We start from the raw sequence: 24,468 nt of genomic DNA, 5'->3' as shown, positions 1-24,468 counted from the left end.
CATTACTCTCAGTGCAAGGCTAAGGACAATTTATTGACATGTTTTCCTGGTTCTATCAAATACCGTAAAATATGGGTACGTATTTGCGATTCAAATTTGATGTGGTCAGAACTAACAAACTTGGTCAACAGGTGGCGGTGTAGGCAGAAAAGCAGTTGCTACATGCAATAGGAAGCGTAGAAGAAGACACCCAGGCAAGTGCCAATGCAGTGCAGGGGCGGTCCTCGTAACAAGTAAGTTGGAACAATATTTACAGATATAAATGGTCTTTTCAACCAAAAACACGTTCAAATGGAATCTCATAAACCTTATTCATGCACATGTATGAATACTTTGCATGGGCATGTACGATGACATGAATGAACGACAATTTTGCAGGAATAGGAATTCCACCGTTTACAAGCTTGAATGCAGCTACAGATCTTAAAATGAAAGTCAAGAGTAGTCGACTTTTTTAAAAATTGGAATGTGCAAATGTCAAACACGGATAGGATTTAACCAATGTCGGTAAACATACGTTAAAATAAATTATAGACGTCATATGGTGAAAGGAAAATGGCGTCTATGTAACAGTAGATTTGTGGAAATTGATTGAATATTTTTTTAATTTCAAAAATATGTTATATTCATAATATTGGAAACAAATGTCTCACTGTCGAGAGGTTAAAGTTTCAAATCCCTTTAATCTCTACTACAAACTGGAATTTTCATTTTGTTGCCAGGGTTTGTTAGGTTAATTGAGTTTGAGGTCTTTGGATGTCTATGATGTGAACGGATGGTTGGTTGCCTATTTGTGCCTCCACCATAATGATAATAAGCACTTGAAAAAAAAAATGATGTTGACTATGGTGTCTCAAATGTTTTCTTGCCTCCCAAGCAGTTCAGTCCAGAAGACTGATGCACCAGGAAGAGGGGAAAGAAGATGGCGGAACCGAGGACGCGTGAAAGAAGATGTCAGAGTCGGGCATCCTGCCGACAATATCATACCCATTGGCACATGCCAGACCATGTGTCCCGCAGAGGAGGTGCACAAACGGGAGTCCCAGAATCGCCTGCACCGCTTCGAGATGTTGGCCGGCACGGAGAAAGACCGTAGACCCCGAGCTGATCCTCAGCGTATCGTTAAGGAGTATTCGAGACCGGCTGCTGGAAAAGACTCAGCCAACTCTGCTGAACTGCGTCCCCCTGCCGTGTTGTTGAAAACTGTGTGTTATCTCATTGATGAGGTCGCTACATCTCCTCAGCTGCATCCCTGGAATGAGGTTAGTAGTCGTTTTACTTTGTCAGGGTTTGACTACAGTAAGTGGTTTGTTTTTTAAAATCAATAAATTAGGGGTTTAAGTGCTGGAATGTATTTAAAACCTGTTCTCAAACAACATAGTGGGAAACAGAGGGAACCTATTTTTTATGAATGCATAGTTGGTCTTTTCAACCTAGAAATTTGAGAAAAAACTGAAATTTAATTTTGTGGGAAAAATGAAATTTAATTTTTGGGTGTGTAACCCCCCCAAAAAAACTCTGATAAGCCATATTGCTCAGCTGTAGGTTCAACCTGTTGCAACTCACTAAACAACTTCTGTTATGTTGCAGGTATATAGCTTTGTTTTTGATCGCCTGCGCAGTGTGAAACAGGACATGATCATTCAGAGGGTGCACGGAACAGACTGCGTGGCCATTTTGGAGCGCAGTGTTCGCTTTCTCATATATGCTTCTTATCGTCTCTGCGGCGAAGCCTTGCAACGCTTTGACCCCCGCATCAATGACACGCACCTTCAGGAGAACCTGAGCTGGCTGCTGGACTGCTATGCACACGAAAATGGGCCACATCCAAACCAGGAAGAGTTCCAGACGCTCTGTTTACTTTATAACTTAGGTGGGTTTCTTTTTCCACGGTTTCTCCCACAATCCCAAAACACATATTTAAGTGAAAAGCTGCAGCGATTAGTCGTTCCTCTTGAGAATTTAATTGCAACTGAGGCCAAATCGCAGCAATCATTTCTCCATATGAATGTATGTTGTTATTGTTTATTCCTAATGCTAGCCTAATAGCAGCAGTACACGGTCGATTGGTCGCCGGTCTTTTGGTCGCCCGGAAGGTTATTGATAATTACCATTTAAATCGTTGCTCAAATTCCCTAAGTACAAACTGCAAATTACTATTTAGTCATACTTAATGCCCTAGTAATTATTAGGCTAAAGAAAAGCTCCAAATTTCCCGGACTCTTATTGTTTTTTGTTGGAGAACTTGTTAAGACCCTGACTGACATAGCTTCTTAAAGGGACAACGCATGTACATACAAACTCTTATACACTCACTTGTTGGCTTTTATTGATGCGTAGACCGTGTTGTTTTACCTTGTTTGGTCGCCGGACGTTTGGTCGCTGGTTGTTTGGGTCCGGGCGACCAAACGTCCGCGACCAAACGTCCAGCGACCAAACGTCCGGCGACCAAAAGTCCGGCGACCAAAAGTCCGGCGACCAAATGTCCGGTCACGCATTTCTCCACATGAACTTATGTTGCTATGGTTCATTCCTAATGCTAAGCTAATAGCGCTTCCACTGTCTTTTTGCGCGATCCCCCCCAGGTTCCCATCGCGCTATGCAGCACATCATGGAGCTTCCAGCGCCGCTTCGACACGGACCCACCCTCACACTTGCCATCTCCATTAACCGGTCTTTCCTGGAGCGCAATCCGGTGCGACTGCTGCGCTCGGTGCCCCGCCTGAGCTTCCTGCAGGCGTGCGCTCTGCACCGCCACGTGACGGCAAGCCGCAAAGACCTGCTGCTCATATATAGTCACGGCTACAATTCTCGAAATTGTCGCTTCCCCTTGGACGCTCTTTCTAAACTCCTCGCCTTGGACGCAAGTTTGACAAGCACGCTCTGTCAGGTGTGTGGCGTGGAGGTTAATGCCGAACAGCAGGTGGTTTTCTCCAAGGGGGCCTTTTGTGAACCAGAACAAGGGAAACTGTGTTGCTCTTTTTATCACAATATTGTGACAGAGAAGCAAAATCTTGCACTGAGTAACATTCTTCACGGTTGTATTTGACAAAAGATTCAATTATTATCTGTATGTCTGAACGTGCTTTTTGTGATGAAGGTATTTGTACAATTGCTCAGTTTTAAAAAAAAATTGCGTCCAAGATTAAGGTTGTTTCAATAAAAATTGTAAGAAAAAAAGACTGCCATGTTTTCATTTGGAAATGAATTTAGTGACTCAGTGTTTAAAAGACAAGAGATGTGGTCTTTTATTGTAAGCTTTTTCTTAAAAAAAACCCAACAACTATAGAATAGATATATATACTGGATGTATAGAGCACACATTTAAATTTTTGGCTGTCATTGAGCTGGATGTCCAATCCACTGGGACTGGGAAGATTTGCAGCAAATGATTGTATAGTCTTGTTGGGGCCTTAACCAGAGTGCAATGTTTTTTTCTATTTGTACATTCATTATTTGAACCACTTATCCCAGGGGTGGGCAAACTGTTCCACAAAGGGCTGTAGTGGGTGCAGGTTTTCATTCCAACCCATAAAGAGGACACTTTTTCACCAACCTGGTGTCCTACAAGTGCAATCAGTGAATTGCAGTCAGGTGCTTCTTGTTTTCTGCAGAAATCTCATTGGTTAAAGTGTCTTTGCTGGATCAGTTGCAACAAAAACCTGCACCCACAGTAGCCCTCGAGGACCAGATTGCCCATCCTGGGTGGGGGACACCCTGAATCAGTGGCCAGCCAATCAGAGGGCCCAAGGAGACAAAAGAAAACCATTCACACCTAAGGGCAATTAATAACTAATTTGGGTTTAAAACAAAATTTTAGGTTTCTAATCATCCGCAAGATGGCAGCATATTACCACAACCCCTTTTGCCAACCAACAAGAATACACAAATATCTACTTAACCACATTGACCTTTGTATTGACCAACATTTCTTTGAAAAAAACGTATCTTTCCGGAGCAATTTTCTTGAATCGAGTGCCTTTTGCGTCGCTGAATCAATTCAACCCACCCATGGAAGCGCGTGTGGGGAATAAATAGTGAACACACAACTCCTAGTGAAATGTTTGCATGTGCGTGTATACGCGTGTATGTATGCGCGTGCGTGTTTGTGTGTGTATTGCAGTCCCTACGTTGCAGACTTCAGTCAGCCCACGGCAGAGAAGCAGTGAAGACCTCTCGGCTGGGATTGAAGTCGATTTTCGCGTCTTTTCTTCTTTTTTTTCCACAATTTTTTTAACTACATTTTTTATTTATTTGTGCGGCCAAGTGGGAGGACGCTGGCCAAGTTTGTAATGCTAAGATCTGAGCGAACGGAATCGGGGCGGCCGAAGAAGCGAAGGAGAAGACACATGGGTTAAGCGGACGGACGGACGGACGCACCACTGATGCGATCGAGCTGTCAAATTCATTGAAATCTTAACTTTTTACGTGGAGAGGAGTGAGGGCCACATCTGAAAATGTTGCGTTTGACAGCTTTAAGCCTCCTTTCCTGGACTTTGTTCCTGTGCAAAGTGAGTACGGCTGTTGCTCAGGATAAAGGGTAAGTAGCCAAAACCTTTATTATCTCCAGATGACCAAATAACCTGGGTTCTAAAAGGGATTGCTTGTGTTCGTGGGAGGCCAATACAGTAGCTAAAAAAAGTTTGCATGGAGTTTTGCTCGTGTTAAAGTCTATCCCAGGTGAATTTTTGTGGGAAAACTTGGGGTTGACGCTGGACTGGTTTCCAGTCGTTTTCTGTGACTTTAGTCATCATTAGGTTTGATGGTGAACTTGAATATATGCTTGTTGACCTTTGGTGCTATTCTGGAATGTTCATTCACATGTCAAGCTGGAATATCATTCATTTTCTTAAGCACTTGTTGTTATGAACTCATTCACTGTAATTGACTGCGATTGCGGCCAGTCAAAATGGATGGAATGTCAATCACTGTCAATGGTAGGTCATTCATTAAATAACAGTTAAAAACCAGTTGGAAGATTGTTTTTTTTCTTTCCAGTTTGATGTCAAAGAGTTCATTTTTTAGAGCAGATTTGGTGTTTTGGGCGGCCCGGTGCCAAGGGGGGTTATGGTGTCGGTCTCGCAGCTCTGGGGTCCTGGGTTCAAGTCCAGGTCGGTCCACCCGTGTGGAGTCTGCATGTTTCCCCTGGGCCTCCATGGGTTTCCTCTGGGTACTCAGGTTTCCTCCCACATTCCAAAAACATACATGGTAGGCTGATTGGACACTCTAAATTGCCCCTATGGATTGGTTCCAGCACCCCACCTGACCCTAATAAAGAAAAGCGGTTCAGAAAATGAGATGATATGAAGTTTGGTGTCTCTTTCATCATCATTGGGAGCCAAAGTTTAGGTTTCGGATAACTTCCCTAACCCTAAGGATACATCTCGGACTGGTCGCCACCCAATCGCACCACAAACCAAACACATATGCTTTCACATCTACTTACTATTTACATTTTTCATGAATCTGACATTCCCAATATTTTGCAACCCATACAAGGACTATCCAAAACCCTTGCATTTATCAGCGAATCCAGAAAATCTCAAATTCCTACTGACCACCAAGCTCCTGTGTTTTGCCCTCTTATGTTAGTACTTAGTCCAAATGTGTTGACTGTTGCATCAACGGGGTCAAAAATTCGGTACTCGGCCGTTTGGTCGCCGGACTTTTGGTCACCGGACGTTTGGTCGCCCGGAAGGTTATTGATAATTACCATTTAAAATTGTTGATCAAATTCCCTAAATACAAACTGCAAATTTTTATTTAGTCATACTTGATGCCCTATTATTAGGCTAGAGAAAAGCTCCAAATTTCCCAGACTTTTATTGTTTTTTGTTGGAGAACTTGTTAAGACCCTGACTGACATAGCTTCTTAAAGGGACAACGCATGTACATACAAACTCTTCTACTGCTCATGGCCATTGTTGGCTTTAATTGATGCGAAGACCATGTTGTTTTACCTTGTTTTGTCGCCGGACTTTTGGTCGCCGGACTTTTGGTCACCGGACGTTTGGTCGCCCGTTGTTTGGGTCGACCAAACGTCCGGCGACCAAACGTCCGGCGACCAAACGTCCGGCGACCAAACGTCCGGCGACCAAACGTCCGGCGACCAAACGTCCGGCGACCAAACGTCCAGTCACAAAAAATTCATGAGGCTTTTTTTGAACCCGTGTTCTAAAATTTGGAACCAAATCCTGAAATGATTTTTTTCCCAGCAAGAAAGCCACGTGATATATATAAGCACCTGATTCAGTTGGCTCATCCCAGCCTTGCTTTCTTTTTTTTTTTCATCCGTTGTGGATCAAACGAGTCCATTTCTTGAACTTTCTCCCCTCCACCCTCTCCAAAGGATTCTCTCATGACTCACACTTTAAAGCTCTCAGGAACTGCACTTGCCTCTGGCTGTAATGCCGCAGAGCTGTAATGCCAACCACCTGATCTTTCTCTCAGGCATGCAACAGGGTGTGCACACTCCTAATTTCAGTGATTTTCAGTAGGGGGGGAGGCAGCCGGTAGGTTTATCGGACTTAGGGAATAGATTTGGAAGGACTAATATGAAATATGAAGGGGTGTGTGTGTCCTACGTCGGAACAGGGTTCTGCAAATAATTCTGAAATGACGGACACACCCAGTTAAATAGAATATACATGGGCAATGCTAAACATTTTTGGGGGTGAACGTTTCAACGTGAGGCTCGTGAGTTTATTTTCCTCGAAAAAATTGGATAAATGGGTGGAATTCACGGAGAAAAGAAGAACGAGGAGATGCCAATCACAGTGCCATCTGCTGGCTACGTTAGTATTAGCTTTGATGCAAAATCGCGACAGAAAAAAGTCACAATATACCAGATGGCGCACAGTCTTCTATTGAAATACTTTAATTAGTCTCTTTTTTTAACAATCCTGCCTGTTTTTTGAGCATCAAAGCTCGACCTTTGCACTGTGACCCCGCTGACGGGCCCCCTTCCTTCAATTAAACGTCAGAACGAGTGTGTGGAATCTTAGTCGTTACCTTGTTCCAAACAGACTTCAAGGTTGCGTTGCGGGGGGTATGGGGGTGTACCGGACCACCCATATGAATAAGGGTAGAGCCAGTGGTGGCATAAGTACTCCAATTCCTTATAAAGTAAAGATAATTTTGTAAAAAAATACTCTATTTAAAGTACTATACTGATTAAGCTTCTTTAACTCGCTATGAAAAAGGACTGACTGAAGTGTACATAAATCGTTCACCTTTCAAATGGAAGGAAGAGAACATGGAATCAACTTTTTCGTTATACATTACTTCCTTCCATGTTTTTCCGCTAACACTGACTGGCCATTGTTTATCTTTTTCGAAGGGGCTATTTAGTGGCTGCCCCCTCAGTGTTCCGAGCAGGCGTGGAGGAGGCCATCAGTGTAACCATCTTCAGAGCCAAAGCAGAAACCCGTGTGCAGGTCCAGCTGTCGATGAAGGGCCAGGTGGTAGCACACAGCCATGGCTCCATCCTCGGTGAGAAATGATCATCGTTCTTCCCTCCCCTTTGCCATATGCAGTGGCATAACTGTGCATACACCACCGATTCAAATCTCGGGGTCATTTTGAAATGTTAATTTTGAATGAAAAACATCTGTTCATTGTTTATCGTCACCCCAGAGATTTGAAGTACTGTATTTTCCGGACTATAAGGCACAACTAAAAGACTTCAATTTTCCTAAAAGCTGGCAGTTCGCCTTATATATGGATCAATATTGGTTAATCATTGTAGGAACTTTCCTTTAGCACAGTTTCATCTAGTATATGTACAACACCCCCCACCCCACTACTTCTACTCCTACTTCTAATCCTTCTATTTCTACTTCTACTACTTCTACTCCTACTTCTAATCCTTCTACTTCTACTCCTACTACTTCTACTCCTAATCCTTCTACTTCTACTACTGCTACCACTACTACTTCTACTAATTCTACTACTATTACCACTTCTACTACTTACTACCTCTACTACTACTACCTCTACTACTACTACTTCTACTACTACTACCACCACTACTACTACTACTACTACTTCTACTACTACCATTACTACTTCTACTACTACCACTACTACTTCTACTACTACCACTACTACAACTACTACTTCTACTACTACCACTACTACTTCTACTACTTCTACTACTACTACCACTACCACTACTACTTCTACTACCACTACTACTTCTACTACTACTACCACTACTACTTCTACTACTTCTACTACTACCACCACTACTACTTCTACTACTACTACCACTACTCTACCTCTACTACTAGTTCTGCATCTACTGCTACTCCCACGACTTTTACTACTACAGCTCCATTTAGTGGATCTCTAACACAGCCCACTACAACTACTACTCCATCTATTGGGTGTATAACCCCCCCACATTACTACTAATACAGCTTCATCTAGTGTATGGATAACAAAATCGAGTGGATTGAATGGGAATGCACCTTTATTCATCTTGGCTCCTAAATCGAATGATTTTACATTAACGATAATGTAGTTTTTTCATAATTGGAACAAAAGGTAGAAAGAAACACATCTGCTTTTTTAATTGAGGATATGGGTAAATGGTAATTTGTCTTCTTTTTTCTGTGTTTCAGACAAAGGCACGATCAAGCTGAAGGTGAATTCAACAATTGTTTAGAGTGCTGCAATAACTTTATTTAATGCTGAAAAGATGACACTGAAATATGTTCCAATTGATTTTTTTTTAAGTTTAAATCAATGGGTGAGTAAATGTGACAGAAGTGCTGGTGTTGAATGACACGTGAATGCTCTTTAGCATTCACACAACAAACACTTCAATCCTTTCCCCATTGACCTCATACGCTTTTGGTAATCCCGTGTTATGTGTGTGTGTATTTGCCACCAGGTTCCCTCTGGGCTGAGAGGCCAGGCCCACCTGAAGCTGTGGGGGAACCGTCACCTCGCAGAGGGGGGCTACATCTTCCACAACTACACCACGGTCACGGTGGAGAGCAAGGGCACAGCTGTTTTCATCCAGACTGACAAGCCCGTCTACAAGCCCAAACACAAAGGTTCCTCTCTACCGCTGTCACGAGAGCTTTCAAATTTAAATTTAAATTGGAATCAATCGCAAAGATGCAGTCAAGTAGAACTAAATTAGGAGGTATTTGGTAATTGTATGCTCTTGCATGAATGGAATGTAGCAAATTAAAGACTTCAGTGGGCAAAGTATGGCCAGCATTGCGTTTTTTTTAATCCAGTCCAAGTTTTAATATTATCAAGAGCAATGTAATATTTGTTGTAGTGTGTGCGTTTGGTGACAAATTGGCATTTCAACATTAGTATCGCATTTTTCGAACTATAAATCGTATTTGTTTTATTTTTTTTACTATAATTTATACTCTGGAGTGATTTATATGCGAAATTATTAAAGTGATGACCCAACTGAAATGTTGGTTCTATAGTACATTCTTTATACTAAGTTGGCAACTCATTCCAAGCATCAATGCTGCTTGAAAGCTTATATTGCGATTTTTTAAAATTGTATTATCTTTTTTTACATACAATGCATTGAAATTTAGTGTTTTCTCCATTCAGTCTAACACTCGTATTAAAATGAAATCCTGTCAAAATCCACTTACAAAACGATCAAAATACGAAATTAATACACGTCCGGTCCACCTTGGGCCAAAATATTCACTGGCTTGTTGTTCAAGAACAGTACTGTAAGTTTAAAAACCACTGTTTGTAATCATTGCCCCTTTTTATTTAATGTCAATGTCATCTATGAATGATCTGATTTATCTGCCACTTTAAAACAAACAAACAAAAGAGGCCTTGACTGCAGGCCACCATTCCGGAATGAGAGGCCCCGCTGTAAACAATACAGGAGATTGCTGACCTAAACAGAGAAATAGCATACATATTTACGTCTTGTATTTCTGTGTCCTCAGTGTTTATCAACGTCTACACAGTCACGCCTGACTTGAGGCCGGTTAATGAAAAGGTAAAGTTCATCTTCTCTTGGTGCCACCATTTGACTTTTCGTCAACATATACTTTGTAAAAAGAATTTTTCCTTGTGTTGACTTGACCACGTGACGTTTACTTTCCCACCGCTAATTGTGGGGGATTAAGCGCGTTGACCTGGGCCTGCCCGGGTGCGGAGGCATATACAGTACCTATTTACAGAAGCCCAGCTTGGGTCGTTTCTCCTGGAATGTTAGAACCAAATATACTGCGTGTCTGTGTTTGTTGATGTTTGGAAATGCTGTTAAAAAGTCAAACTGATACAGCAGGGGTGGCCAAACTTTGCTGCTCGATGGGCAAACTGACATTTTTAAACTGTATCTTTCCTATATGAAGTAAAGCTAATAGCTATATGTATGTATATGTATATGTATTATAATTATTTTATAATAATGTAAAAGTTATTTAAAATGTATTTAAAATAATTGAAGGAAAAACAAGTTCATTAAATCAATATCATTTTTTAACAATTCAATAAAAAAATCATATTTTGGGGGGTATTTTTATTCATTTGATCATGGATACTTAACCATTAAAAACATTTTAAATGAATATGTGAAATAAACTTTATCCGGAATTTATTTGGTTTTAAAACCTGAAAATACCAAAATATGTAAAATTTAAAAAAAAGACACGTACAAAACTAGGGAGAGTTTGAGGCCACCTTCTTGAACACAAACCACCAATCTTACATATTTGCATATATAGTATGATCATTAACATATGTTAATTTTAATGTGCTGTCCCTTATTAAATACATCAAACACAAACTTTCCTTTGCTCTAAACTCATTTATAACAAGGGTCTGCTTTTTCTCCTATACTTTTTTCAGATGGAGGCATACATTTTGGTGAGTGGAGTCAGGTGGGACCACCCAGGGCTTGGCGCTGGGGGGGTTCATGCATCCGTTCAGGGGCACCACAACGGAAGATTACAGAGCGAGAAAGCCGGGGAAGCTCACCTAGATAACTGGGTCCTCTGCTGGAAGAACGCAAGGATAAACACAGCATGAAATAGAAGCCTTGTCTTCACCTCCCCCATTGACACATTGTATCGGCCGCTCCCATGTGAGCTGAGCTGGTCTCTCGCTTTCCGGAGACATTTCCACTGCGGGGCAAATAGTGAGCTGCTGCTCCGTTGTCTTGTGTTTGACCCCGTAGTACAACAGACACACTCCAGCTCTAAATTTTACTACACTCAGTTCCTATACCATCCAATACAAGTGTTGTCTACAAATTCCAGCTATAATACTTTTAGAACACGTAGCATCACATTTTTGTTTTGATGGAAACATTTTTTTGAGCAATGTACACATGTCATGGAGGAAGAGACAGAAAAGAACATTCATTTATTCATTTTCTGAAGTGTTTTATCCTCACTAGGATCGCAGAGGGTGCTGGAGCCTATTCCAGCTGACTCCGGGTCAGCGGCATCGGGACACCCTGAATCGGTGGCCAGCCAATCACAGGGAAGCGAGTAGACCGACAACCGTTCACTCTCACACTCGTACATAGGGGCAATTTTGAGTATCCAATCAGCCTGACATGCATATTTTTTTGGAATGTGGGAGGAAAGTAGAGGACGCAGAGAAAACCCACGCAAGCCCGGGGAGAACATGCAAACTCCAAAAGTGGATTAATCTGGATTTGAGCCCAGGACCCCTGAGCTGTGAGGCTGACGCGCTAACCACTCAAGACACTGGGCCGGTCCACAAAAAAATACAGTATTTTCACGACTATATGGCGCATCGTATTTTAAGCCGCAGTATCAGTAACGAGTGCTATTTCTGTATTTGACACACACAAAGGACGCACCGTTTTTATAGAGGCAGCCAGGCATGGCAAAACATACACCAGCTTAAACATACACGCTACACCCACATGCTAAAAACACATTTTTAAAAAGGCAACAGAAGCAAAACTGAGTTCGGTTGTACTTTATTTAGCCATTTTACAATGTACTCACGTCATCATCACGCACAAATCCATCAAAGTCCTCATTTTCTGTGTCAGAATTGAACAAATGTCCAAATGAGTCATCCATCGAAAACGCTAAGTTTTATGCGTTCGTCCAGGCGGCCACAATCCATTCGCAAATAGTAGTTAGCTAGTACCTAGCGTAACTATTCCAGCGCTGCCTTCCATGCTTCGTAAAGCTGTGTTGATGTCGATGTCCAGGCCACAATCCATTGGGTGTATTGACAAAAGAACTATATATCCCAGCAGTCACTGCGCAGTACTTTTTCTACGGGGAAAATAGTAGTCGGGGGCTGCCTGCCGTAGTTGTGAGAGATGGTGTACCCTATCGACTGATTTATTTTATTTTATCGTGATAACAATTTTAGTATTGGTCCATATATAAAGCGCCTTGGATTATAAGGTGCCCTGTCTATTTTGGAGAAAAATTAAGACTTTTATGTGCGCCTTATAGTCGTGAAAATACGGTACAATAATATATATATCTATAATAATATAGCGTCCTGGTGACTGAGTGGTTAGCGCGTCGGACTCACGGTTCTGGGCTCAAGGTCTCGATCCTAGGTGGGTCCTCACTGTGTGGAGTTTCTATGTTGTCCGCGGGCTTATGTGGGTTTTCTCTGGGTACTCCTATTTGCTCCCACTTTCCAAAAACATGCACAATAGCCTGATTGGACACTCTAAATTGCCCTTAGATATGATTGGTTGTCCTTTGTCTCCTGTGATTGGCTGGCCACCGACTCAGGGTGTCCCCCACCTGGTACCCATAGTTAGCTGGGATAGGCTCCAGGATCCCCCGCGAGCCTTGTGAAGGATATACAACAAAAGAGAATTGACATTTCATAATTGCGATGTCTGTTTGTCTTTTTCAGGATCCGAGAGGATCCAGGATGGTGCAATGGAGGGGCCTCAAACCTATCTGCTGCGGTAAGCCACTTCTGAAAATTGCTTTAAAAACTCTTGTCTTAGATTTAAACCAGAATTCTCTTTTTTTTTTTGCAGGAATTGTCAATATGAGTTTACCTTTGTCCGACCAGCCCGTCTTTGGCGAGTGGTTTGTCTTTGTGGACGTGCAGGGACACACGTACAACAAATCATTTGAAGTGCAGAAATATGGTGAGCCTTCTGATTACTTTGGGATAATAAAAAAAAAAACATGTTTAAATGAAGTCTACTGCTTCCTTTACAGTCTTACCCAAATTTGAGTTAATGATTGATCCTCCCCGCTACGTCCGCGACATGAACACATGCGAGCAGGCTACTGTCCGGGCCCGGTAATTTACTGATCGGAAGAATTTCCATTAATAGAACAATGTCATATGCACATTACTATTTGTAAAAAAAATTAGAGAACACATTGCACGTGTGTGTTTGGCAGGTACACGTTCGGAAAAGCAGTGTCAGGGAAGTTGAGTGTAAATATGACTGTGAATGGAGTGGGCTACTACCGTCACGAGATGGGTCATCCTGTCGTCAAGAACATGGAGGTCAGTTTTGTTCATTATTTTCAGGTCTATGAAGTTACATTTTTGGAAATGTCAAGTTACAGTTTCACACATTTGAGTTTGCACAGTTTGGAAAGTTGACGCTGTGATGCATATTCTCTGCCTTTTCCAAACACAATAATTTCTGTTCAGGATTTTTCGGCTGGATTACAAAGATTTCTAACAATAGTATTGTGGATGAAATCAAATTTGAGTGTTTTATTAGCAGTATATTTTCTTTTTGTATGACAGTTTTACCCAAGAAGGAATTAATTTAGAAAAAATGAAGTTGTAAGGTAACCGATATCACCTATTAAACCTAAATTGCTAGTATTAAGATGATATTTATTACACGTAAAATAGAACTTTAACATTTTTTTTCGTCTCAGATTTTTTTTTTAAGTACGCCATCCATTATGATGATGAGTGACGGCCGTAAAACCTTCCTTTATAATTATTTTATGTATGGTAACCATAGCAATTGTCCATCAATGCATATCTGCCCCTGCAAATGAATCCAGCACCCCTTGCAGCACTTGTGAGGATTTAGAAAATGGATCAATAAATTCAATCGGACTAAAAGTCAAGCAAAAATACTGCTTAAATGACACAAAGAGAAGGATCCACACTACTCTACCAGAGTTTTGCTTTTCTCTTCCCAGATAAAAGGTTCTGCAAACTTCAGCCTGTGTGTCAAAGACATGATGCCCTTGGACGTGGCTGACCACTTCCGGGGCACGGTGAGCATCTGGGCCACGCTAACCAGCACGGACGGCAGCAGACAAACGACCTTTGACGATTCCACGCCGGTCCAGAAGCAGCTCATTGACATTCGGTACTCCAAGGACACACGCAAACAGTTCAAGCCAGGCCTGCCTTACAAGGGGAAGGTAAGACAGATGATGAAAGGCTTTAATTGCAATCACAGTGGCCTTATTTAGGATTTTTTTTCATTTTTCCATCACTCCTGTACTTAGATTGAGGTCACCTACCCTGACGGAAGCCCTGCTGATGGAGTGAGGGTGCGAGTTAAGGCTGAGTTGACCCCCAGAGATAATCTCTATACCAGCGAAATCATCTCCAAGGACGGTCAGGCCACCTTTGAGATTCCATCCATCCCAACCGTGGCCCAGTTTGTGTGGCTCGAGGTGAGTGGCTTTTATTTTTTCACACCGACAGATTTGCTATAAATGACCTCCCAGTGAAAGATGGTTGTGCAAAATATTTAAGTAGGCAAATCTTGAATTGGTTAGGTCTCATGGAGAACACAATAGTGGAACACATAAATAGACACCACTTATGTGCACAGTCATTGTTTTAACGTACATAAACGTTGAGACTCGAACACATGGGTAGAAATGACAGCTATAAAAAACTATCCTATTAATAATTACACATTAACATTGAGACTCGAACACATGGGTAGAGATGACAGCTATAAAAACCTATCCTATTAATAATTACTGTACCTGTTCAATATCGCACTGCCTTTGCTTTGGTACACGGTCGATTGGTCGCCGATCTTTTGGTCGCCGGTCTTTTGGTTGCCCAGAAGGTAAGTGATAATTACCATTTAAATCGTTGCTCAAATTCCCTCAATACAAACTGCGAATTACTATTTAGTCATACTTAATGCTCTAGTAATTATTAGGCTAAAGAAAAGCTCCAAATTTCCCGGACTTTTATTGTTTTTTTGTTGGAGAACTTGTTAAGACCCTAACTGACGTAGCTTCTTAAAGGAACAACGCATGTACATACAAACTCTTCTACACTCACATGTCGGCTCAGTGAAACTGCTCATGGCCGTTGTTGGCTTTTATTGATGCGTAGACCGTGTTGTTTTACCTTGTTTTGGCGCCGGTCTTTTGGTCGCCCGTTGTCGCGGTCGGGGCGACCAAAAGACCGGCGACCAAAAGACCGCGACCAAAAGACCGGGTACCAATTGACCGCACACGCTTTGCTTTTCCTTTGTGTTTTTTTCGTGGCAAAATCCTTGTATTAAATGACTATGACAGTGATGACTCACATGTAATCGGTGTTAATTCTGAATTTGCGCATGGAGTGATAACCAATAGGGATGTGACACGTAGAATTTACAATCTGGAATCCTTGCATTTGATGGGCTCAAACAGTACTGGCTTTAAAAATGTCTATCCTCACTATGGACAGCCATCTCTGAGACATATAGGCTTTTGTTTACATTTCTCTCTAGTAGTACACAGTTGAAAATGTCGATTTATTTTATTTAATGTTTTTAATTATTATTTTTTCCTCCCCCTAATTAAAAAAATATTTTTTCTGCTGATATGCACATGATTAACATGTGTGCTCACAAGCCTATTACCCATCATGTCACATCGAACAACTAGACATAATGCTAATAAAATTCTGGCACGTTGAATCCTGAAGGCGAAAATTGTTCACTTACTTTTGACAAAACTGAGTGTAGATCTACGGAAAGTTGTTTTCAATGGTTGTTTTTTTGGACACAGTAATATTTTTTCAACACATATTGACTGGCTGTCATGCAGACAAAGGTCACGTCCATTGAAGGCAAGGCAGTTGGAGACCAGTACTTGCCAAGCTATCTGTCCATCAGCAGCTGGTACTCTCCCAGCCGGTGTCACATCCAGATCCAGAGCCCCGGGGTCTCACTCAAGGTTTGTGCCGCGTCCTTCATCTGCGTTGAGAAGTTTTGGTCATGTTTCTTCACATATTGAACAAGAACTGACTCAGTGCAGGTCGGCCAAGAAGCAGAGGTGTCCCTTAAATCCACGTGTCCCTGTAACTTCACCCTACACTATGAGGTGGCTTCTAGGGGAAACATCATCCTCTCGGGTCAGCAGCTCGCCAATCTCACGGCCTCGCGCCGGGAAAAACGGGCCACGGTCACCTTTGACAAAAACATTCACACTACAGCGTTGCCGCTAGCTGCCTCAGGTGAGAACGGTTCATTTGCTTGATTACAGTTCATAATTTGTGTTTTTTTCTTTTTTTTTACTTTGTCAAAGCTGTCGAATGTCAGAAATCATATTTTGTACTGGGTAAAGAGAATTTTCAGATTTTGTGACCCTTTTTCATAGTGGTATTTCCCAGTGACGTGTACAAAAAGCTCAATATTATCAGATTATTTAAAAAAAAAAATGCTTTTCAAAATGTTTCCTTCTTTCAATAGTTAACTATTGCAAATAAATAAAAATCAGAAACAGCAAATCAAATATGATTCACATTTTCGTTTTGTGGAATAGCAAACACGCCAACAACTACGCTACTTAACTTTTAAAATAATTGAACGTGTTGACAACGTGCCAAATGCAAAACCTATTTAGAACACAACATTGCGTTTTGAAATAAATCGTCATAGTAAGGTCAAATGGCCTTCTACAAACAATAAACACAACATTTCAATTTTTCTTTCTTGTTCATTGCTGGAAACAAATGGTTTGAATTTTTTTCTTGTACTTTTGACACAAAATGCGTATTTAGTAGTTTGGTTAAAACCTGGCGCAGTAAACTATTCGTCGTATTTGGCAGCTACCCCAAAAGCCCCACCTCTTAAGGGTACATTTCAGTGTTATACTCTGGTAACCGCCGGTGCACTTCGACATAATTAATCCTGTCAAAAAATGGGATATCACAACTACACGCTGATGATGTATACTAAGAAGTTTGCCGATGTTGTGTGGCAGGCTCTTTTGCACATTCAGAAATGGACAGCTGCGTGTCGTACCTGCGCTTCACTGTCACTCCCAACATGGCGCCACTCAGTCGTCTGCTCGTCTATTACGTGCGGGAGAACGGCGAGGGCGTCACGGACAGCACGCAAATCTCCATCCAGCCTACTTTTGAAAATAAGGTTAGCAAGAGAATCTATAATAAAGTCAGGTCTTTTACAGGGTTTGCCAGAAAAGTTCAAAGTCTTACTCTCCTTAAATTCACTGCCAGTAAAATGTGGGTATCCAACCAAAAACATGTAGTATTATAAATCAACAATTAGTGGAAGAATAGATATCGTATGAATTAATGATGTTTGCTACAGAAAAGATGAGCGGCATGGTGGGCGAGTGGTTAGTAGTGTGTTGGCCTCACAATACCGGGGTCGAGGGTTCGATCCCAGTTCAGTCCTCAGTGTGTGGAGTTTGCATGTAATCGCTGGCCTTGCGTGGGTTTTTTGCTGGTACACCAGTTTTCTCGCACATGCTAAAACATGCACGCTAGGCTGGTTGAACACTCTAAATTGCCCTTAGGTATGAGTGTGAGCATGTGTGGTTGTCCAGGTCACCATATCACGATGTCCATAGTTAGCTGGGATAGGCTCCAGCACCCTCTGCGACCCTTGTGAGCATAAGCCAGGGGTGTCAAATCTTCCAACTAGGTTGCCAAAATTAATAGATTAATAAATTGATAGCTTTCTCGATCGTGCTAATCGATAGATCATTTTTGCACATTTAAATGAGTACAAATGTTTGCAATTATTGATTTAAAATGAGGAAACAGGAAATAATCTACAATTTTTATTTGAATTTCATCATAAAACAGAAAGTTGGCACTCATCATTTACTTTCTCGGGCCACACAAAATAATGCGGCGGGCCAGATTTGGCCCACGGGCCACCACTTTGACACATGTGGCATAAGCGGTTGGGAAAATGGATGGATGCTACGAAAAGTGGACCCATCTGAAGAACAGACGTGAAGTGAATTGAGGTTTACGATTAAAAGTAGATTTTTAGATGATTGATGTAGGCGTGTTGGACAAGAGCCTGTGCACCAGCTCCACGAGCAGCATAAAGCCAGTAAACAAACAGCTGTGCCGGCCGGGGAGAGCTGCAGTAGGTGAAGTTTACTCCCTCAGGTATTTACAGCTGGTATGCCTTTACAACACTCGGCCTGCTGGGGGAGGGGGGTGATGGTGCGGAGATATGACAAAACGGAGGCCGTACTTGGCAGCAGGCAGATGACAGGAAAAGTTGCGCGTGGTGAAAGGAGGTCGACAGACCCCGATAGTTGTGGCTATCTTCTGACCGTGTGCCAAAGAATTGTAGTATTGACAGTCCACCATTTGGAGGTTAAAATTGTCCACACGACAACTAATCTCCTGTATAGTTACTGTTTATAATTTGCCGAACATTGAGCTAGTATTTGTTAGGTTTGAGCTCCTTTGGGATTTAGTTTTTCTTTTTTTTTTCTTTTAATATACAATAAGGCCCGTGGGAAAGTATTTTGTTGGGCCCAAGCATCATTGTACTAGGCTTTTAATCCAAGTTATGTATTATGAGTGTGGTCAGAGAAATAATATCATATCTTACCAGTATATACTCCAACGAGAGACATTGTTTGTATGTCAGGAATGAGAGGAATTTACTAAGTTGAAAATTCAGCAAATAATTTTGGTGTGTTGGTGTTTGCGCCTAAAAGTTGACATTTATTCATAATTTTTTTACATTGCAGGTGTCTCTTTCTCTGTCCACCAACGAGTCCATGCCAGGTGACCCTGTGAGCATGCACATCCGTGCAGAGAGGGGCTCCTGTGTGTGTGTGGCCACTGTCGACAAAAGCCTTTACTTGTTGAAGCCAGACTTTCAGCTTAGCCAAGACAAGGTTGGTCCTTGACAACTGTGTGTCTTAAAGCTGCAGATTTATCTCACTAAATCATAATTATACGTGAAAGCTCATTAAAGTATAAAGGTTCGTAAACACAAAAACTATGTTTACTAATGCTAATTCTGTATATGTCAAATTAGTTGATTTTAATATCCCACCTTCTTGACTACAAGCCTATGGCGGTAAATCAAGGCCATATAGAATGCAAAAATATTTTTTGATACTGAAAGTTTAAGGTTTGCACTTGATTTAAAAAAAAATAATAATAATACAAACGTAAAATCACATTGAGATTATATATAAATATTTAGTTTGTTTATTTTTTCGGTTTAAATTTTTTTGTTTCCGATTTCGAACCTCTTGGCCATGTTTGCATGTGGTGGGCGTGGCTTCACACTTGTGTAGACAGCCTATCAAAGGGTCTGAAAATGTCAGGAATTAAACAGCGTCAAATACATTTTGAATTTACAAGATCTATATGAAAATATGCCCTTTACAACGCCAAATTTGTACTCAGGTGTTCAAAGAGCTGTCAGATTTCGACCTGTCTGATGCCTTCGGCGTTCAGAAAGACGATGGACATTTTTGGTGGCCCGGGCTGTCGTCGAAGAGACGCCGACGCTCGTCAGTTTTCCCGTGGCACTGGGACATCACCAAGGACGCCCGCTTTGCCTTTACAGTGAGATACTGTAGATTTTTTTTCCCTCTTATGCATGTTTCTTGGCTCTGTTAAGTTTTGGGAATCTGACTTAGAGGTGAATGTTCTTGGTGTGGGGGCAGTTTGTCTTATTCTTTATCTCCGTGTATGTTGAACGCAGGAAACGGGGCTCGTCGTGATGACAGACATGGTGAGTTTGAACCACCGGCAAAGTGGGGGGATGTACACCGACGAGGCCATCCCCGCTTTTCAGCCGCATAGTGCCACCCTGGTTGCTGCAATGCACTCTCGTTCGGCCATCAGGTACCGAGTCATTTTGTTCTACTAAAATTACTTTGTTTTTGCTTCATTTTAACGGTAAATATATCGTATTTTATGGACTATAAGTTGCACTTTTTTCATATTTTTGGGCTTACGACAAACACTAAAGTGTAGCCTATGTTTTTTTCCCTTCTCTTTCACGACTGAAGCCAGTTCTGTTGTTTTTTTTGGTTGTTCTTGGTTTCTGACCATTTTTTTCCTCTTCATTGTGTATTCCATAGCTGGTGCGACTTATAGTCCGAAAAATACGGTAGTTATTCTGATAATTGTTTTCCTGCCAATGGAGAAATAAACAAGACGGCTAGAAAGACGACAAAATAAACAGTCAACTGCATCGTTAATATTGTTTGGCAGAACATTTGTGGTTTTATTGGCTTGTTGTTTTTGCATGGCTGACCCCCATTATGTAGTTGGATTAGTAGCCTCTATTTTTTTTCATTTTAAACCATAAATATAGTTATTCCGATAAATTTTCACCTCAAAGGAGAAATCAACAAAATTATTAGAATGAAGCCAACAAAATAAAACCGTCAATGACAACTTTTTTGTTTGTTTGACAAAAAATCAATGTTTTTACATCTCAGAGTTGTTTTTTGTATGGCTGAGCCTCCATTAGTTGGAAGGCAAAGCAATTACTTCATGACTTTAATAACAAACATCTCGGTGTTCAATCAGAACTCGGAAACGGACGAGTGGAGAAAAACAAAGGAATTAGATGTGATTGCTCGTCCGTATTCCGTGCCGACATTCCTTAATGCTACTCATTGCGGTGATGAACATTAAACACATGACGTGACTTAGCAGAATGTCAGCGTGCAAATCCCAAGTAAATCATTGGCCCTTTTATGGTGTTGTTATATTGTGAACAGCTGAGGGCTTTTACTTTGCTCGCAGGCCGGAGAAGCGCAGGCGAACATTCTTCCCGGAGACGTGGGTGTGGCACTGCTTCAATGTCAGGTATGTGAATCCCGATCAAAGTTGGATGCGCGCAAGAAATTTCCAGGCGAGGCGAGGGGAGGAAAGTTCAGCGATGATAGAAATTTAGTGTTGAGAGGAAGATGGGAGTCAGCTTCCAGGAGCTGTTGCCGTCTTTCTGAATGTGCCTCTTTTCAACGGAGCCATTTTGGATCGGACTGTCACTCTCTCACAACTCCTTCTATTCATTTCCAGCCAATGTAAATGAACAGCCTGTAGATGTCCATGTGCTTAATTCCAAAGGAATTAAGCACCTGGTTTTTCTGTAAACTCCAAAAAGTTCACATTTCCCGTTAAGGACTATTAAAGCAGACTTTGATCAAGCAAAGCAAACATGTTTTTGACTATGAGACTCTCTTACCAGCAGCCAAGATTCTTTTAATTATAGACTGCCGACAAAGTGTTCCTTCATTAGATTTCAGATTTTTTTTGGGGGGGGGGGGAACATATGGTTTACAGGGATTGTTGTTATTGTATTTTGACATTTCATTGTCTTTTGCACTCATGTCTTACTGCCTAAAGCAGCGTTAGGGACCTTTTTTTTTGCTTAGAGAGACAAAAATAATTCATATTTTTAAATGTAATTCATTGAGAGGCATACTCAGAATTTAAGCAAAAATGAATACTTGTATTTTTTGGCATTTCAACACTTAAATTACAATAAATACGTAAATTCTTTTTAATAACATTGATACCCTGTTGCTAATCAATGAGTTTATGCAGCAGTATAATGAAAAGAAAAATTTGGCTACACTAATGTGGCAACGTGAGGCTCTCATTGGTCGATTGAGCTGCGCTGAAAGTAGTGTTGCCAACCAACACATGGATCTGCCAACATGATGCTACCATTGGTCGATGTAGCTGATGACAAAGCTGATATAGATACAAACGTCTTGTGCTTTTTCTGTTGCGCCGACAGCGCTGAAACGGGCGAAGCTGAGCTACGACTGGACGTTCCAGACTCCATCACGACCTGGGTCACTGAAGCCATCGGCCTATCCAAAGACAAGGGTCTCGGCCTGGCCGAGAGAGTGGAGCTGCGTACCTTCAAGCCCTTTTTTGTGGACTTCACACTGCCTTACAGTTTAATCCGAGGGGAGCAAACCAAAGTTCCCCTGACCGTCTTCAACTATCTGGCAACGTGTGCCGAGGTAAGACGTTGAGTTAAATGTTGATCAAATGTCTGGAATTCTTGAAGTGAAATCACTTTTTTGGGGGTGATTTCCAGGTTAAAGCACATATTTAATTGAGATTTTCTAAATGATTTAGACTATTAAAGAGACTTACTTTGGGGAAAAAAATAATTCAAAGTGGTCTTTGATGTAATTTTTATCTGAGAATAAGATCGATTAAGAAAAAATTGCCTTTAAAACCAGAGAATACCCTTATGTTGAGCTATAATATATATATATAATAATATTAAATAACAGAGGAATAATAAGTACGATCTCATGAACTCAATATTAATTGAAATGAACCTTTTTAAATTGAATTGAATGCTTTTGTCATTATACGAGTATAATGAGACTTAAAGCTTCACCACAAAGTGCACAAATAACAAAAAACAAATATATAATCAATAAATAATAATAAGTAGTCAACATAAGTCGTCAACAACATAAGTAGGGACTATTAGACTATTAAAGAGACTTACTTTGGGGGAAAAAGTAATTCAAAGCGTTCTATGATGTCATTTTTATCTGAAATAAGATCGATTAAGAAAAAATTGCCTTTAAAACCAGAGAATACCCTTATGTTGAGCTATAACATATATAATAATAATATTAAATACCAAGTGAATAATAAGTATGATCTCATGAACTCAATATTAATTGAAATGAACCTTTTTAAATTGAATTGAATGCTTTTATTGTCATTATACAAGTATAATGAGATTTAAAGCTTCACCACGATGTGCGCAAATAACAACAAACTAATATATAATCAATAAAAAATAAAAAATAAAGTAGTCAACATAAGTCGTCAACACCATAAGTAGGGAAGTGCACAAATAATAACAACAAACTCCCTTTTGGTTGCTGCAATAACAACATTTTTCACTTGGGATTTGATATGTTTACAGATTTCTATTTGTTATTCCTGCAAGGAAATTCATTCCAGGTTCAGACCAACCCGAGACATACTTACAAGATCTGTCGTCAAAACAATCATGTGTTTAGCTGTGGAAGAAAAACAATCGCATTCTCTCGTAGTCAAAGACAATCCTCAACAATATGTGCGGCATTAGTCAAACTAAATATCAAAGGGTGGCATCCTAAGATGGACCATCGTGTGACTTGAGCCCGGAAGGATAAGCCACGCTGCTGTCCAGCCCAGTTCAAATGTCCTCGTGTGTGAACAGGCCTTTAGAGGAGCTCAAAGTTGGCCTCAAAATGGGTCCGTCCTGCACTCTGGAGAAATGACATCATGATCTTTGCAGATGTGCCTGATTTGGTGTTAGATGAGGACGCAAATAGGCGGGCCGCTTTCTCTTTGATGTCCATTTGGGCAACATGCGATTCCTATATTTTCTGCTCTTTTATTTATGACTTCTGGAGTGTGGATAAAGGGCATTCCTCTAACTGGGCTGGACAATGAGCAGCTTTTAATCCTCTTGGGAGCTTGAGAAAAACATCAGGCACTCGGCATGAAGAATTCAAAGACTTCTTTCCAAAATATTCTCACTAGTGAAAATACGCCGTATGAGGGCGGGAATGTGAGAAAGATGGTTTACTTCCTTTTTTCCACCCTTTCTTTTTTCTTTTTCTTTATAGGTTCACATTAAAGTGTCAGTTCCAAAGGGTATCAAGTTTATTGGTCATCCTGGAAAGCACCACCTTACTAGGAAGAAGTGCGTAGCTCCTGGCGAAGCAGCGCCGACCACCATCGTGTTGGCTTTCAGTGAACTGGGTCCAGCAAACATCACAGGTAGCCACGCAGTCCAACTGGAACGGTCTCGTACAGTTCGTGCCTTTTTTCCTGACTGACTGTTGACCGTAAAATTGTTTTCACGACTGACTAAATAATCCTGGTGTGCTGTATCCGCAATGTCCTTTGAGGTCAATTTTGGGGTCAAAATGTTTTTATCTTGAGCCACATTATGGTTGCAGATGGGTCACTGTTTTGATGACTTTAGAGGTGATTTAACAAAAGTCAAAACAGTGGACTTAGTATTTTATGAGCGGTCACCAATGTTGACCAAACCCATCCTCCTTTTTTTGGGGAGTTTTTGGATGGACTGTTATATTTGTTAGATCAGTGATATGGTTAACATTTATGATTCTTTCTAAAGTTTTCAAATGATTTTTTTTGTTTGTTTTGTTTTTAGTTTTCTTTGGCTGTGGGAGGATGGTGTTATCTCATGAGCGGCATCATTGATTGCATTAATTTCTTTTCATTATAGATTTTTTTTAGTATTTACTGTACCCCAAG

General features: G+C 41.0%; 2 protein-coding genes across 3 annotated transcripts in view; both read left to right on the top strand.

The window, feature by feature from the left end:
- The first annotated feature begins 95 nt into the window (after nucleotides 1-95).
- sac3d1 (SAC3 domain containing 1) lies at nucleotides 96-3,174 on the top strand. 2 transcript variants are annotated; one of them, XM_077607338.1, is made up of 4 exons: nucleotides 96-233; nucleotides 881-1,262; nucleotides 1,591-1,873; nucleotides 2,586-3,174. In XM_077607338.1, the coding sequence occupies exons 1-4, from the start codon at nucleotides 205-207 to the stop codon at nucleotides 3,047-3,049; spliced, it is 1,158 nt and encodes a 385-aa protein (XP_077463464.1). In that variant the 5' UTR covers nucleotides 96-204; the 3' UTR covers nucleotides 3,050-3,174. The 2 variants fall into 2 exon arrangements, with proteins under 2 accessions (XP_077463464.1, XP_077463463.1); XM_077607337.1 differs by having other exon boundaries at nucleotides 116-233; nucleotides 878-1,262.
- A 764-nt stretch (nucleotides 3,175-3,938) lies between these two features.
- The window catches only part of cpamd8 (C3 and PZP like alpha-2-macroglobulin domain containing 8), a 44,570-nt gene continuing 24,040 nt past the window's right edge, over nucleotides 3,939-24,468 (top strand). The window contains exons 1-21 of the mRNA XM_077607538.1: nucleotides 3,939-4,540; nucleotides 7,340-7,491; nucleotides 8,625-8,647; nucleotides 8,897-9,062; nucleotides 9,945-9,997; nucleotides 10,852-10,869; nucleotides 12,868-12,922; nucleotides 12,998-13,111; nucleotides 13,185-13,269; nucleotides 13,374-13,482; nucleotides 14,142-14,369; nucleotides 14,457-14,627; nucleotides 16,011-16,139; nucleotides 16,221-16,419; nucleotides 17,169-17,335; nucleotides 18,930-19,079; nucleotides 19,600-19,761; nucleotides 19,901-20,043; nucleotides 20,956-21,018; nucleotides 21,956-22,187; nucleotides 23,811-23,964. Of these exons, the coding sequence (XP_077463664.1) occupies nucleotides 4,458-4,540; nucleotides 7,340-7,491; nucleotides 8,625-8,647; nucleotides 8,897-9,062; nucleotides 9,945-9,997; nucleotides 10,852-10,869; nucleotides 12,868-12,922; nucleotides 12,998-13,111; nucleotides 13,185-13,269; nucleotides 13,374-13,482; nucleotides 14,142-14,369; nucleotides 14,457-14,627; nucleotides 16,011-16,139; nucleotides 16,221-16,419; nucleotides 17,169-17,335; nucleotides 18,930-19,079; nucleotides 19,600-19,761; nucleotides 19,901-20,043; nucleotides 20,956-21,018; nucleotides 21,956-22,187; nucleotides 23,811-23,964 (2,656 nt within the window). The 5' untranslated portion in view covers nucleotides 3,939-4,457. The remainder of the gene's footprint in view (nucleotides 4,541-7,339; nucleotides 7,492-8,624; nucleotides 8,648-8,896; nucleotides 9,063-9,944; nucleotides 9,998-10,851; nucleotides 10,870-12,867; nucleotides 12,923-12,997; nucleotides 13,112-13,184; nucleotides 13,270-13,373; nucleotides 13,483-14,141; nucleotides 14,370-14,456; nucleotides 14,628-16,010; nucleotides 16,140-16,220; nucleotides 16,420-17,168; nucleotides 17,336-18,929; nucleotides 19,080-19,599; nucleotides 19,762-19,900; nucleotides 20,044-20,955; nucleotides 21,019-21,955; nucleotides 22,188-23,810; nucleotides 23,965-24,468) is intronic.

The sequence above is a fragment of the Stigmatopora argus genome, chromosome 8 (genome assembly GCF_051989625.1).
Source record: "Stigmatopora argus isolate UIUO_Sarg chromosome 8, RoL_Sarg_1.0, whole genome shotgun sequence".
NCBI classification, from domain to species: domain Eukaryota; kingdom Metazoa; phylum Chordata; class Actinopteri; order Syngnathiformes; family Syngnathidae; genus Stigmatopora; species Stigmatopora argus.
The sequence above is the reverse complement of the archived record's forward strand: the minus strand, read 5'-3'. Positions and strand labels throughout refer to the sequence as shown.

What these genes read in the sequence shown, in the direction of transcription:
- sac3d1 (XM_077607337.1), top strand. Translation starts at nt 205, where the DNA reads ATGCAGTGCAGGGGCGGTCCTCGTAACAA. An exon ending in AGGGGCGGTCCTCGTAACAA is followed by an intron (nt 234 to 877) that starts GTAAGTTGGAAC and finishes TTGCCTCCCAAG; the next exon opens with CAGTTCAGTCCAGAAGACTG. An exon ending in AGCTGCATCCCTGGAATGAG is followed by an intron (nt 1,263 to 1,590) that starts GTTAGTAGTCGT and finishes GTTATGTTGCAG; the next exon opens with GTATATAGCTTTGTTTTTGA.